Below are 15,365 nucleotides of genomic sequence, written 5' to 3' on the forward strand. Positions count from 1 at the left end.
CGAGCATGCACGCTCACGCGCTTGGAGGCAAACACGCACAACCACTCGAGAGAAATTGCGATTTAAATATTATTTCACAACCCTTTGTGTTTAGTATTGAACATTAACTATATAACAATATACTGTATTATATTGTTTTACAACCTTTAAATCTCTTTAAATATGCTCATCGCAGCACCAAAAAAAAAAACAATTGGTTCCAAGCACTTTGATTTAAATCCCAGTAATTCAATTTCATAACAAAAAGAAGCTGCAATCTCACATTAGAAGCTCATTGTACGGGCCATACACTCAGCAGTCATTTTACCAGCCTTTTTCCTTTTTCTTATTTTTTTTCTTTTTTTTTTTCTTCTTTTTTGTCTGATCCACGAAAATCTAAACATTCCCGATGGCCAGCACGCCCTTGCTCACCCCCCCATGTTAAGTGAAGTTTCATAATTGTGTTTTTCAATTTTTCAAATGTTTTCACCATATCCACTGACTCAATTAGAAGCATATTTATTTACCAATGTTCACAATAAGAACCAAACCCAGGAAAAGGTCTTTCTCATGGCAAATGTTGCTTTTAATCTGGGTTCCATATGTGGGATAAGAATGACTTTCGTTTTTAAAGTCTTTCAGTGGAATTCCACCTCCTTACTATCTGGGCTGTTTATGTGGAAGAATGTTTTCTACACTCTTCCTAACTAAGATTAAAACATTCAAAAATTGTATTGTTATGTGTAGAATAAGATAAAATGTTGAAAAAAAATGCAATGAGATTCTCACATGCTTTCTACCCCTCACAAGAGTTCAAAACAATTAACAATAAGGTTACAAAAAACCAGTTCCGGTAAATTAAAAATTAGGCTAAAAAGAAAACAAAAGCACATTTGTTTGTGTGTGTGTGTTGTATTGGAAATGTGTGTTTCAGAGTTTTCTTTCATATTTGCATTCTGAGTGCATGATGAGTCAAAATTTATCAATCAAAAAATAAATTCTCATTAAAGTACAATGAATATGGAAATGCGGCTAGGTCAAATTGACCAATCACATATTAATTTCGATAGGATAAAAAAAAAGTACTCAGGACAATGTCGTACATCTTTAACCGAGATGCTACTTTTTCTTACACAGACCTCCACCACCGTCAACGTTCACATTGTGGATGAAAATGACAACGCCCCGGAATTTCCGGAGGAGGAGTACGTCACCGTACTGAGCGAGGGCCCTGACACAGTGGGCGCCACCATCGCTACAGTAACAGCCATTGACCCGGATGAGGATCTGAATGGAACGTTGCAATATGCCATTACTCATGGCAACCTGGTCCAAACTTTTCATATCAACAGCATTACGGTGAGCTTATAGAAAGATAACACTGGTTAAAAGCATATTTTAATCAGAGATGGCTTCATGTGTCACTAAAAATATTTTGACATTGATTAAAAAGTATTTACTTTTCTTCTAACACATCAGTTGTTTGAGATATTTCCATTTTTGGTTTTAATTTTGATATACAGTTATGATGTTTCAGAAACCTATTGTTGAACATTGCCCTTAATTCATAAATATTATTAATTATATTACTGTTTACATATTATATTATTGTGATTGTTATTATTAGTATTGTGACTACATAATGTGCTAGAGAAAAAAACAAGGGAAAACTTGGAATCGGCGCAAACGAATCTTCCAGAAAGGTTTACTTGCATCTCTGATTTAAAAGAAAAATGCAAAAAAATTGTTGAACAGTGTAATTACAGTGTTAACTTGTGGTTAAAAAAAAGAAATGTTCTGATCATTTGTGTTTAGGGGAGGATTACAGCTGTGAAGGAGCTTGACTTTGAGATCAGTAATGGACACTATTCTCTGGTGGTTACAGCGACAGATCAAAGTCCAAATCCTGCTCATCGTTTGACATCTAGCACAACAGTAATGATGCTCTTCATTCTTTTCCCTCTCTATTTAAACGCATGTAGTGACAAATGTGCTAGAACGTCAGCTCTTCACACCTTGTTTTATATTTTCATCCAATATGCACTCTACACTCGTAAGGATGATGTAGGCACACCTGCAATATTGCGTTTGCAGAATATGAGTTCCTCCAACCGTTTTTAGCAATCTCAAGCGGTGGCCATTTTGTCTCTTCTGTCGAAAGGAAATGGCATCACAGTTGCTCAGGTAATGACCAATCGTGGCTCAGCCTCAAAAAACATGTGAGCCGTAATTGGTCATTGAGGCCTGAGCAACTGTGATGCCATTTTCAGTGGACCGAAGAAACAAAATGGCCGCCCCTGAGATGGCTAAAAATGGGAGGGTTTTGTGACTTAATTCATATTCCACAAATGCAATATTAATCTTAATGCTATTTTTAGACTAATGAAGGCGCATATTAAATTTTTTTGCAGAACATTTTTGAGGGGTTGACTCTCCCTTTAAAGATTCTATCCAAATTGCACGTCATAAAGAAATTTGATCATTTTAAATTCTCATTTCTACCACAGGTGCTCGTGAACGTGCTAGATGTGAATGACGTGACACCCACTTTCCCCAGCGCATACGAGGGCCCGTTTGAGGTGACCGAGGGCCAGCCAGGTCCTCGCGTCTGGACACTCAGAGCCATTGATGAAGACTCAGGGCTGAATGGCAAAGTGGAGTACAGCATCACTGCTGGAGATAATCAAAGTTGGTGCTGATGTGCTGTCTTCGTTTCTGAACTGCAATGTTAACCGGGTATCTATCAGCATTACTGAGCCACTTTCTGTCTTGCTTTACAAGACGAGTTCATGATTTCTCCTGTGGAGGGGGAACTTCGAGTGAGGAAGGATGTTGAGTTGGATAGAGAGACCACGTCCTTTTACAACATCACTGTCACAGCCCGAGACCTCGGAACGCCATCACGCAACAGCTCGGTGGGTACATATTACACAAGTATACTATCACATTTCCACTGCACTGTTTTTTTTTTTGTTTGTTTTTTTGTTGTTTTTTTTTTCAGTGACAGTGCTGGCCAACTTCTGATACTTTAAGAAATTGAATAGTTTGTTCTGAAGATAAAATAGAACTAGAAATAATCATCTCCAGCATCAAACCATCATGACCCTATTACCTTTATTAACGCTATTGGGAAATTTTAAATATCCTGTCAGTGTACTGGCCCAAAAGCCATTTGAATTTACTTAATTTGAACCTTTACATTGGTTGCACATGATTAAAATCTGCCAAACGGTCATAATTTTCACGCCAAAAGGAAAATGATCATTTGCATCAGTTTACCAGATAATAAACATGTGCAACTAATGTACATGTTCAAATTATGCAACTCCAAAGACCTCTTTTTTTATTATGCAAAAGAAAGTTTATCACTGGTAGTATCCATCGATCCATCCATCATCTGATCGGCTTATCCTCACACGGGTCGTGGCGCTTCAGGCAGTCGGCAGGGGACACTCTGAAGTGATTGCCAGCCAATCGCAGGGCACACAAAGACAAACAACCAGTATTAATGCCTACTATGACTTTTTATGACAAATTACAAAGCCTGAATCCAAAAGTGATTAGCATTTATATTCTCTCTTGCATTGCTGGTCAAAGTACTTAGACCAGGTGTGGGCAAACTACGGCCCGGGGGCCACATGTGGCCCGTTAAACGTTTTAATCCGGCCCGCCGAACTTGAAAAAAATTAAATGAATAAACTTTGTTAATGTTTTATTTTCTAAATACTGTGTTGTTGTTTTTTCAAAGACATATATATTGTTGTAATGCTTTTGTTCACTTTCATTTAAAATTAAATTTATTTTTTTTTCTTTGATGAGGTGAGGTTACCAAAACACTCCATCCATCTGCTCCTGGTCCGGCCCCTCTATCAAATTTTAGAACCCATTGTAGCCCATCTATCAAAAAGTTTGCCCACCCCTGATTTAGACTAAAGTGGAAGAATTGATTCAACTTAAATGTGAAAGATTACCGGCTGAAGTGTACATAAGCAAAAAAAAGTAAAAAAACACAAAAAAAACACTGTTCAATATATACAAAACAGGGTTAGAGTTGACCCTCTGCCCCAAAAAACTTTTCTGCTCAACAAATTGTGCTTGTATGAGAAGAAAAAAATCCAGTTCCTGGTGCAAGTTGTTGTTTCAGAAGTTTCTAGCATTGGCGCAACATTCGTACTGTCAAAAAAACATGTTAGCTTTGCAAACGTTGTGACGTAAGTAACAGTGAAAGACATTACTTCTCAATATGCATGTCTTTTTTTGGTGTGTCATCATCCGCGGAGTGTGAAAAAAGTAACCAGGCTGTTTTGACAAAGGAAGCCGTCGAAAGTACAGATATGTTTTCAAATGTAGAAGGGATGAAAGTAAGAAAAAGAAATACCCAAGTACAGATACCTAAAACAAAAAACGCTTTAGTACTTCAAGTCTTTATCTTTTGTTATTTCCCACCACTGCTTGCTTGTAACGTAGGTGTAGAATAAGTCATCTACCAAATATCAACCTTAACTTTGACAACAAATGATGACATGCTCTTGTGAGATTTGCCAACATCAGTGCCTGGCATTGCCGTTTGTATTTTATTACCTTGATATTCCGAGTTTCCTCTGCACTTTTGTTTTCCTCAGGTTGTAGTGGGGGTCCATGTCCGAGACATCAACGACAACGACCCCGTCCTCCTAAACCTGCCTTACAACACCAGTGTGAGTGAGGGCGCCTCTGTACATACATCTGTGGCACGAGTCCGAGCTAGAGATGCGGATAGCGGGCGCAATGCATTGCTCTCCTATAACATCACTGCCGGCAACCGAGATGGAGCCTTCTACATCAATGACACGGTGAGTGGCTCAGATGAAATCTCTTGTCGTGACTTGAGAGAGAGTAAATGTGATCCTAACATTCACTTTTCAATTTATAATTCATACAACAAACTCGAACAAATACGTCTATTGTTCGTTTGTGCTTTGACAAAGGAAGGGGAAGTGAATCTCAACATTTGCATGATGTTAGGCTGAGCTTTCACATTTCTAAAACTGAAATGATCTTCTTTGCTGTATCTCTCAGTCAGGTGTGGTGCAGGTGAACAGGCCACTAGACAGAGAGCGAGTGGCTGAGTACAGACTCACCATCACCGTCAAAGATAACCCTGAGAACCCTCGCATCGCTCGCAGGGTAAATCGTATATCACGATTTTTGTGTTTGCGCAGTGTTGTCCCACTCATCAAACATGCAGTCCTGAATGTCTTCATTCGTATTGCTACGATGCCCTGATTCATTTCATGATTCCTGGATTCCTTCTTTTTTTTCTTTTATGGCACACCACCAGGATTCTGACCTCCTGGTCATAACCATACTGGATGAGAATGACAACAGACCCGTGTTTACCAGAAACAGTTACAGGGCTGAGATCACAGAGAACTCTGTAGCAGGTAGCACCTGTGCGCATGCACGTGTGTGTGTGTGTGTGAGCGTGTGAATGTTTTGCCTGTTTGTGTGACTTTACTCAGAGCTTCATGCTGAAAAAGTTGTTTAACACGTCTGCACCACTTCCTGTTTTTATACTTTTCTGTTTAGTTGATTGTGTGAAGTTGTGAAAAAGAGGCAAGTCTGACTTTTATATTCACTTTAAGTACTTTAGAATATATTTTCCCACATTGTGGTCGAATAAGTAAACCACATGGTTACTTCTGAGCCTTGGATTTGATTCTTTAGATACTTGAATAGTCTTGCAAGTTTGATTATCAGTAGAACCAATATTTATCTCTTGACCATTATCATATTAATTTTTCTAAGATGAAACTTTCATCAGGACCCCTTTCATATCCCAATTGTAAACGGATTGAATGGTAAATTCCAAACTGTCTGGAAAAAAAAGTTCCATCTTTATGTGTCCATTCCTCAGACAGTACTGTAACCGTGTTGAACGGGCCCGTTCTGGCTGTAGATAAAGATATTGGACCCAATGCTGTTGTGAAGTATCGTCTGTTGGGAGCTAGGGTGGACCTTTTCAAAGTGGATGCTAACAGTGGTAAGTATGAGTTCCACAGTACAGAAGATAGGTGAAAGATGCCTCTGCATATTTTTTACCTTCTCTCTTGGGCTCTTTTAGGAGTTATACGTGTGCAATCGGGAGCCAAGTTGGACCGCGAAGCGTTTCAGGAGCCTCGGATAGAGTTGGTCCTCGTTGGGGAGGACATTGGGGGATTAAACAGCAGTGTTCCTCTCACAGTAACGATCCTGGACCAGAATGACAACCCCCCTGTTTTCAACCCTTCCAGTTTCAGTGTGCGCCTCCCCGAGAATAGCCCCACTGGTGCGTGCACATTGGGTAGCGTGCCATTGAATGGGAAAAGGACGAAATACATTTTTTGAGTTTTCTATGTCTCCTCCAGGTGTGGTGGTGACCCAGCTGTCCGCCATCGATGCTGACTCCGGCTCGAACGGCTGGCTCATGTACCGCTTGGTAAGCGGTGCTCAGGATCGCTTTGTGGTTGATGCTCTCTCCGGTGCCGTTTTAGTCGGCAACACCACCCTGGACCGAGAGGAGCGTGGATCCTACCGCCTGGTTGTCATGGCAACCGACCGTGGCACGCCACCGATGTCTGGCACGGCCACTCTAACGGTCATCCTCGATGATGTCAATGATTCGCGCCCGCGTTTTATCGAGCCTCTAACCATGATTAATGTCAATGAGTCCACGCCGCCCGGGGTGGTGGTCGCCACGTTGACAGCTGAGGACCCCGACCTGCATCCCCGACTGGAGTATTATATCATCTCCGTGGAAGCGAAGGATGATGGGAACAACCCTGTAGATGGCTTGCAGGAATCCTTTGGCATCGATTTGCACACTGGTCAGTCTGTTGTGGATCGTCAACAGTATGTGTCGCTTAGGTTGACGAAATTGAATATGAAATGTTTGGATGAAATTTTAGGTGCAGTGTTTGTACGCAACCCACTCAACAGAGAACAAGTAGCTACTTTCGAGATTATCGTGTCTGTCCATGACAACGCCAGTGAGGTTATTGACAAGTCTGGCAGTGTCCCAAACGGTAATTATCGGCAAGATTGCAATTCAGACAGAAGGGCCTTGGAGTAATTAAATCCATGTTCATATCTCCATTATCTTAGCAAGACTAACCATCAACATTTTGGATGTAAACGACAACGCTCCTCGTTTCCGTCCCTTCGGAGTGACCAATTTCACTGAAAAGATTTTGGAGGGAGCGCAGCCAGGCACAACACTGCTCTCGGTGTCAGCTGTGGACCCGGACAAAGGCCCCAATGGCCAGGTCATCTATCAACTGCTCCACTTACCACGAGGAGGCTACGTCAGACTGGAGGATCCCTCCACCGGTACTACAACTACCACAATCAAACACTCTGATAGTGAACATCATCGCTGACTCTTGTGGTACAAAATGAAGCTATTTTATCAGACAGTAATGTTCTTTGGACTAAAAATGTAATCTACATACAGTACAAGGTATTTGAGAGTATTTTCATAGATTGTTCTCTGAACCCTGATCATAATTCTTATTATAAGTCTTGACATAAATATTGTGCAAGTTGTCTAGTCAAATACAGCAGCTGTTTATCTCATTTAGTATTGTTCCGTCGGTCCAGTTTGTCCGAATACGGATGGGTCAACTTCAACGATGGAGGGGGAAAAAGTATATTTTAGTGCTCAAATGCATATATTTGTATAAAATGGCCTCTCCCCAACTAAAAAAGCTTTGAGGCAAAGAAAAACTAATGCAATAAACTGCAATTTTATTCCCTTGTGCAAAGGGGGTCCCTTGCATAAAAATTCAATGAGAGAAAAAACTGCTGAACAGCAAATCTACATGAAGTACAAGAACTCATTTTGTGCATGTTTTCACAAAAAAAACAAAGCACTCTGAGTTTTTCCTGCCCGTCATCAAAACCCCCGCAAATTAATAGGCAGGCTCACTCACCTGTGTGAAGTTCGTCCACGATGGTCCCATCTGCATCGCTTGTATGCCAGCCACCAGTCACAACAGCCTCGTGTCCAATTCGGCTGCCATACGCGTATGTAAGACTATTAGGAATTGAATATAGCCATCTTTTTGGAGGACACTATTTTAATTACACCTCATGCACTTTAAACAAACGCAACCTTTCTAGTGGAGCCGATGGCGGGGGTGGGTGGGTGGTCATTTTGTTTACTTGTGATATCAGTAGTGGCGACTGGTGGAAATCTTTCATGGCTGATAGAGTCTCTAAGCAAACTAAGCAGATAGGTTTCTGTTTAAATCCAGTGAACATGCAGTCTGCGTCCTATTAAAGGCATTATTTTCTTGAGATGATTTCACCCGGGCTTGTGGCCAGGATGCAGCCGCTCTTCTTCCCTGATGCAGAAGTACAGTCATGGGGTTGACGCCATCTAGTGGTGAACACTGTTTTACAACTTAAAACTGCTCCGCTGCAGTAAACTTTCAAATTAGACCGTTATCTAAATCTGAATTAGACTGTCAGAACCATAGCAGAATATTTCACCAAAACCCAGCCCACATTGATAGTTACTGTCTTTTTTTTTTTGCAAACATCGCAGGGAAGATCGTGGCCAACCAGACGGTGGATTTTGAACAAGTGCAATGGCTTAATTTCACTATTCGGGCAAGGGACCATGGAAGTCCTCCTCGGATTGCTGAGTTGCCTGTTTTTCTACGCATAGTGGACGTTAATGACAACAACCCAGTTTTCCTGCAACCATCATATCAGGTACTGAATATGAATGTCATGGTTAACATGCTCTTAATGAACACGAAAGATAATAACTATTCCAATATTCCAACTGATGCAATACTGAAGATTTCTGAAGTGCATTTATCTTCGTTGATAGGAGCCTGTTTTTGAAAATGTCGACCTTGGCACAACCATAGTTCGTGTCAGTGCAACAGATGCCGATTCAGGTCTCTTTGCTGTTGTTGAGTACAGCTTAGTAGATGGCGAGGGCAAGTTTGGCATCAAACCAACAACTGTGAGTTACTTTAACATAACTTCAATCTACTTACACGGCATTATTGCATATATTCATGATGCTTGCTGAAGTCTTTGACAGGCTCAGCCTTCTAAATTGAGTTTGACTTATATATTCTATAAAATGTACAAACCATTTGAATGATTACATGATTAGAAAATACAGAATGTGTATTTTATATGCCACATAGACACAAAAAGTATGAAACAGAAACCAGTCCCAGTTTCTTCCCTTGTCATGCTTCCACATATGTTGTAGGGAGAAATCTACATCCTCTCTCCCTTGGATCGAGAGACAAAAGACCACTACACTCTAACTGCTGTTGCCCGAGACAACCCTGGCGGCAGCTCTAATAACAGGCGAGAGAATTCTGTCCAGGTATATACTACGATATTAATAAACCAGGTGGACCGTTCTAGCTGGGTTTTTTTCCCTTTTAAATGATGCCTTAAATTTATTCTGCCATTACTATTGGTTGTTATTGTTTGATATTCTTGTCCTGGAATGAATCACTCTGCTTATTGGTGATCATCAGGTCCTTGTGACAATTCTCGATGTCAACGATTACCGGCCACGTTTCTCTGAGCGAGTATTCACCACCAGCGTGTTTGAGAACGAGCCGAGTGGAACATCAGTGATCACAGTGAAGGCTTCTGACCTGGATGAAGGCGAGAATGGGGCAGTACTCTACAGCCTCCTGGGAACCCATTCAGGTTTGAATTTGCTCAAAAGTCAATTCAGTCCTTTGTCTTTCTTCTGGTTATTTTACTTTATCTTTTATTTGACTGCTAGAATCATCAAGAGAAAAAAATCCTCTCTCATTTTCATGCTTTTGGTTTTAAGATGCACATGTCAAAACATGAGATGTCTGAATAATGGACCTGCTCAGTGTCAAGGCATATTGAGGAGACAACCATTCACATTCACTATACATTTACACTGTCGCGGGCATTTGAACCTGGAAATCCGCCAAGTAAACCACAATACCATCAATGACATTACCCCCAAAATACAGAGCCAATTCAAACACGAGCATCCATAAACACACAATAAAATTGCAGACATGAAAGTAGAGTGAGAAGAGGTACAAGATGTAAGAAAACGGAAATGAGATGTAAAAGAAAGTAATTCACTCATAATGAATCATTTCTACCCAAACTGCTTCTTTCTTTCCAGATGCCTTCTCTTTGGATCCAAACACAGGACTTGTGCGTTCTCGCCGCCTGCTTCAGTCGTCTGAGCGCTTCAACCTGACTGTGGTGGCCACTGACCAGGGGCGTCCGCCCCTGTGGGCAACCGCGGACCTCATCATCACAGTTATAGATGTTAATGACAACCGGCCTGTATTTGTCAGACCAGCCAGTAATGGAACCATCATCCATATCTCCGAGGTAGCGCCATGCTAACTATGATATTCTTCATCTTCTTTTTTTTTTTAGTGGACTGCTTCAATTGCCCCTCTTATAGCAAGATATTTGTATTGTAACAGTTGGTCACTTGTATTCTGTTTGGTACACAAAAGCTGTCATGAGTTGTTTTCATAGCCAAATCGTTATCGCAAAAAAGTGCATGCAGCTTTACTTCCCGTTTTGTTGCCCATTTGGCCAAGCTGTGAGGGGAACTCGAATGTGTGTTAGAGCAAGGGATCTGAAACATCATAATAGCTTTCAACCTTTCTGTATGCATTGCTACTGCATAATAGATTTGGCCTTGCTCCTCAATGAATCATGTGACAAATAATAGTGCTTATTATGCAGCAAATTACAGAGACACTGATTTTGCCTGCACCAATTACAGACAATATCAAATCCAACATTACTGCAAATGATTACAAATGCTCCAAATACAGTTTATGGATATAAATATTTGTAGCTCTTTAATCACACTTATACATACAATACATATCTTCAGCAATAGTATTTACAGCTTGCATCCAGCGGTGAAAGGATACGGTTATTGCTCACTGATTATGCAAGGGTATTTTGACATAATCGCATTATCACTAATAGTGAGTCCTTGAATATTCTTCAATGTTTTTAATAATAATAATTATAATATTCCCTTTATTAGTCCCACAATGGGGAAATTCGAGATTCGAACCCAGGCCTCCTGGGCAGACTGGGTCCTGAACGCGGCGCCTTAGACCACTCGGCCATCCTGGCAGTAGATTCAAGATTGCTGTTTTGCATCCCCGTAGGAGCAGCCTCCCGGCCTGCCGGTGTATGAAGTCTATGCAACTGACTCAGACGAGGGCGTCAACGGAGAGGTGCGCTACGGCTTCCTGCAGACTGGAGCGGGCAACAGAGACTGGGAAAACTTCCACATTGATGCCACATCTGGAGTCATTACAACTACCGTCAAATTGGACAGAGAAAGACAGTCTCTCCACAGTGTGAGTGGAAATATCCTTCTTCACGTCCGGTTAAGGTTTCTAACTACACAGCCATGCTTCTTCTTACAGCTTATCATCGTGGCCCGGGACATGGGCCAGCCAGTGCCTTATGAAACCACACAACCTCTACAGGTGGCGCTGTTGGATATTGATGACAATGAGCCAGTCTTTCTCAAACCACCGGTGAATATGATGCTATAGTTACTGCAATACTGGTGTTCCCCTTAAAAGAATGACCCAGTTGAGTATTGCGCTGCGTTTTTGTGTTGTGCACTTCAGCAAGGCAGCTTGCCCTACCAGAAGCTCTCCGTGCCTGAGCACTCCCCGCCTGGGACTGTGGTGGGGAACGTGACCAGAGCTGTGGATGCTGATGAAGGCTCCAATGCCATTGTTTACTACTTTATTGCAGGTGATCCAGGCCCTCTCTTTCGATTCCGTCTGAAGCTAAATGACGCACAAATCACGCTGCCTTTCTTTCCATGTCCTCCTGAAGGGGGAAACAGCGATGGAAACTTTGGCTTGAGTCTAGACGGAGAGCTAAAGTTGTACAGGGAACTGGATCGCGAGGAGATCCCAGTCTATTCCATCATCATCAAGGCCTCCAGTAACAAGAGTTGGAGTCCTTCCAGGGGTCAAAGGGCTTCGCGGGCCAGAGCCTTGGACCCTGCCCGAGACCCTAGCCTGTTGGAGGTCCGGATTGAACTGGAAGACATCAATGACCAGAAACCGCGATTTGCCAAGGCAGAGTACACTGCAGGTAATCCTTTCTTTTTCTTTTTTTTTTCCATGTATGCATTTCTGTGGTCAACCGTCAAAACATGTTCCTATTCTTTCTTGGTTGCAGGAGTGGCCGCTAATGCCAAAGTGGGCTCAGAGCTCATTAAAGTGGTGGCAATAGATAATGACATCGGCAACAACAGCTTGGTGCAGTATCACATTGTTACCATCCGTTACTTTCCGTCTCAGAGCAACGGCAGTGAGGATGTTGGGAGCATTTTCATTATTGGTGAGTCTCCTTGTTTGGCTTTGGCTAAAATGATTTCTATATCTTTTTACACACTGATGTAACGTGATTATGCACCTATCGGCTGCGGCATTATTTACACAAGCACAATGCTGTAGCCGATTTTTTTTTTTTTTTTTTCTTCGCAACCACATTAAGTAGCCTTGCGATGTCCACAGGTTTGTCAGATGGTATCATTCGCACCTATGACCTCTTCACGGCTTACAGTCCGGGATATTTTCAGCTTGAAATTTTGGCATGCGACCTGGCAGGACATAGCACCACCACTAATGTCAATATCTACATCCTGCGAGATGACCAGAGGGTCAAGATCGTCTTCAATGAGATCCCTGATTTGGTCCGTGATAACCAAGATGAATTCATTAACTTGCTATCCAACATCACCGGTGCTATTGTCAACCTGGATGACATACAGGTGAGGTTTTATGTTGAATTTTTGACAAACTCATATATTGTTAATATGTGTGTAAATATTCAAAGGGTCTTTTGTCCTCTGTTTGCTTCGGCCCAGTTTCACGTTGACAAGAAGGGCAGAGTGAATTACGCCCAGACAGACATGCTGGTACATGTAGTCAACAATCAAAGCAACACCATCCAAGATGTTGACAGGTGTCGTAGGAATTCCAAACGCATCACAAACATGGGGTTGCACCCAAATTTATCTGAGTATAAAGTTTTCTATTCTTTTCTATTCAGTACTACCTTGTTCTCTCTCTCTCTCTCTCTCTCGTCTGCAGAGTGATCCAGATGATTGATGAAAACAAGGAGCAGCTGAGAAATTTGTTTAGGAAGTACAACGTGGTGGATGTTCAGCCCGCCGTCAGTGACAAGCTGCCGGATGACATCACCACGCTGCAGGTCAGGTCAAGAGGCAAAAAAAATTGTGTAGTGCGCTTGTGTGGTGTTAATTTTTTTTTTGTCTGTCTGTCACAGCTGGTCATCATTATTCTGGCTGTGCTGCTGTGCCTGGCAGGGATATTGTTTGTCTCAATGAACTGGCATTATCGCAGAGTGTAAGAGTGTTGCAGCATGTCACTCATTCATGGAATATATCTGTCTGCTCGGTCGCGATTTGAGCCACGAATTGTCTGCAATTTTTTATTGCTTTTGCAGGCATCAGAGGAAGCTCAAAGCTATCGTTGCAGGCTCAACAGGTTTGTGTTCTCCCTCTAGCTGCATGTGGCCAAACAGTACGTCATACAAAGTAACAAGTTTGTAAAGCGTTGTCTTTCCTCCACTCTCCAGGGAACCAGGGATTAATGGATATTCTGGACATGCCCAACACCAACAAGTACTCTTTTGAGGGGTGAGAATTTTCATATGATGTGAACTTCATGAATTTTCCCAATCAGTTTTTATGATGCACTTCCAAAATACTAGTTTTAAACGCATACCGTATTACATTTATTTGAATTGAAATGACACACATAGACGCACAAAAGTGGTTAGCACACCTGCTTCCGTTTCAAGTATCAGCTGTGGCGTTTACATGTGCTCATTACCCATTCCAATAACATTCTCAGTAGGTTCATTGTAGAACATAACTTGTCCATTGGTGTGAAACTTGGTTGTAAATGCCCTATAAAAGATTGGCAGCCAGTCTAGGTTGTATTCTGATACGCACCCAAAGTCAAACGGGATAGTCTCAAATTACCCACGACCCGAATAAGGAAAGGTAGAATATATGTTTTTTGGTTGGACTAAACATGGAATTTTGCTGTATATCCTATTAGAGGAATTTATACAGTGGTTGTCGGTCGACTACATCCATAGAGATACTTTAGTACCTGAGGCTTTATTCAATTTTATGAAGTTACATACAAAACATACATTTCCATTTAATAACAGTTAGGAATTTTATTTGTGGAATGTTTTAGAGCGGTATGTAAAAAATGCACATCTCAATAAATTAGAATTTTGTAAAGAAAAAAATTGTTTCAATAGTTCACTTCAAAAAGTGAAACACTGACAGTTTATTATATAGATTCATTAAACATAATGGGACATATTTTGCCGTATAAATATTCATGTTAAAATGGTCTTAGCTTTTTTATGGAAAATTTACATTTTTGAGATGGTGAATTTGGGCTTGTTGTGAGCTTTTAAGCTATAATCATTAAAATTATACAACAATAAAATAAAGCAAGAATCTATACAATATATATTTTTCACTTTTTGAATTTAACAATTGAAATAAACTGCGTTTTGCAAGATATGAAAAGTTATAATAATGCCCCAGTCTGTAACATAAAAATCTGGATACCTTACCTTAATAGATGCAATGTATTTCCATGGAACGAATGTTATATTTCAACTAGTGCTCTCAAAATTAAAGCATTAACTCAATATAACGTTTTGTTATAAATTCACACGATTACATATCTTAACTCAGTGAACTCCGTTTTATTTACTTCAAAAATTAATTTGCATATCTTGCAAAGCCAAATTCAAACACTGTACCCTATTAACTGTACATCTTTAGCCCATCACCTCAGAACAAAACAAATTCAATATTTTTGTTCAACTATAACTTCCAAATCTCTCTGCAGAGCTAATCCGGTGTGGCTGGATCCATTTTGTCACAACCTGGAGCTGGCTGCTCAGGCAGACCATGAGGACGACCTACCTGAGAACCTCAGTGAGATAACAGACCTGTGGAACAGCCCTGCACGCACTCATGTTAGTACTAGCAACATTTCATTCATCATGCACGGTGTCTGGAAAGTCTCTTTACAATGCAAATGATTACATAAGCAAACAAATAGATACATTTGGGGAAATTATTACAAAACTAAGAGTAGATATTGCAAATGTTTCTTTTATCGTTTACTTGGTCATTTTTGTCTGAAGTTGGATGATTCATTCTGTGTGTGATATATATATATATATATATATATATATATATATATTTATATTTATATTTATATTTATATATATAAATATATATTTATATTTATATTTATATTTATATATAT

At 40.7% G+C, this 15,365-nt stretch overlaps 1 protein-coding gene across 2 annotated transcripts in view; it reads left to right on the forward strand.

Moving 5' to 3' along the window:
• cdh23 (cadherin-related 23) overlaps positions 1 to 15,365 on the forward strand; it is a 161,495-nt gene that overhangs the window by 141,327 nt on the left and 4,803 nt on the right. For both annotated transcript variants that reach the window (XM_088304346.1, XM_088304347.1), the window contains exons 37-65: positions 1,117 to 1,338; positions 1,795 to 1,914; positions 2,487 to 2,667; positions 2,761 to 2,894; positions 4,602 to 4,811; positions 5,038 to 5,145; positions 5,300 to 5,402; positions 5,876 to 6,001; positions 6,083 to 6,286; positions 6,366 to 6,824; positions 6,906 to 7,022; positions 7,102 to 7,326; positions 8,546 to 8,715; positions 8,837 to 8,974; positions 9,233 to 9,352; positions 9,510 to 9,687; positions 10,151 to 10,365; positions 11,172 to 11,366; positions 11,436 to 11,549; positions 11,646 to 11,775; positions 11,860 to 12,123; positions 12,211 to 12,372; positions 12,549 to 12,805; positions 12,902 to 12,999; positions 13,128 to 13,248; positions 13,324 to 13,403; positions 13,504 to 13,544; positions 13,636 to 13,696; positions 14,940 to 15,069. In XM_088304346.1, coding sequence (XP_088160472.1) covers positions 1,117 to 1,338; positions 1,795 to 1,914; positions 2,487 to 2,667; positions 2,761 to 2,894; positions 4,602 to 4,811; positions 5,038 to 5,145; positions 5,300 to 5,402; positions 5,876 to 6,001; positions 6,083 to 6,286; positions 6,366 to 6,824; positions 6,906 to 7,022; positions 7,102 to 7,326; positions 8,546 to 8,715; positions 8,837 to 8,974; positions 9,233 to 9,352; positions 9,510 to 9,687; positions 10,151 to 10,365; positions 11,172 to 11,366; positions 11,436 to 11,549; positions 11,646 to 11,775; positions 11,860 to 12,123; positions 12,211 to 12,372; positions 12,549 to 12,805; positions 12,902 to 12,999; positions 13,128 to 13,248; positions 13,324 to 13,403; positions 13,504 to 13,544; positions 13,636 to 13,696; positions 14,940 to 15,069 — 4,683 coding nt within the window. The remainder of the gene's footprint in view (positions 1 to 1,116; positions 1,339 to 1,794; positions 1,915 to 2,486; positions 2,668 to 2,760; positions 2,895 to 4,601; positions 4,812 to 5,037; positions 5,146 to 5,299; positions 5,403 to 5,875; positions 6,002 to 6,082; positions 6,287 to 6,365; positions 6,825 to 6,905; positions 7,023 to 7,101; positions 7,327 to 8,545; positions 8,716 to 8,836; positions 8,975 to 9,232; positions 9,353 to 9,509; positions 9,688 to 10,150; positions 10,366 to 11,171; positions 11,367 to 11,435; positions 11,550 to 11,645; positions 11,776 to 11,859; positions 12,124 to 12,210; positions 12,373 to 12,548; positions 12,806 to 12,901; positions 13,000 to 13,127; positions 13,249 to 13,323; positions 13,404 to 13,503; positions 13,545 to 13,635; positions 13,697 to 14,939; positions 15,070 to 15,365) is intronic.

This window comes from Idiotropiscis lumnitzeri, chromosome 9, assembly GCF_059441095.1.
Source record: "Idiotropiscis lumnitzeri isolate Australia: NSW breed Sydney's pygmy pipehorse chromosome 9, RoL_Ilum_1.0, whole genome shotgun sequence".
Taxonomy (NCBI): Eukaryota; Metazoa; Chordata; class Actinopteri; order Syngnathiformes; family Syngnathidae; genus Idiotropiscis; species Idiotropiscis lumnitzeri.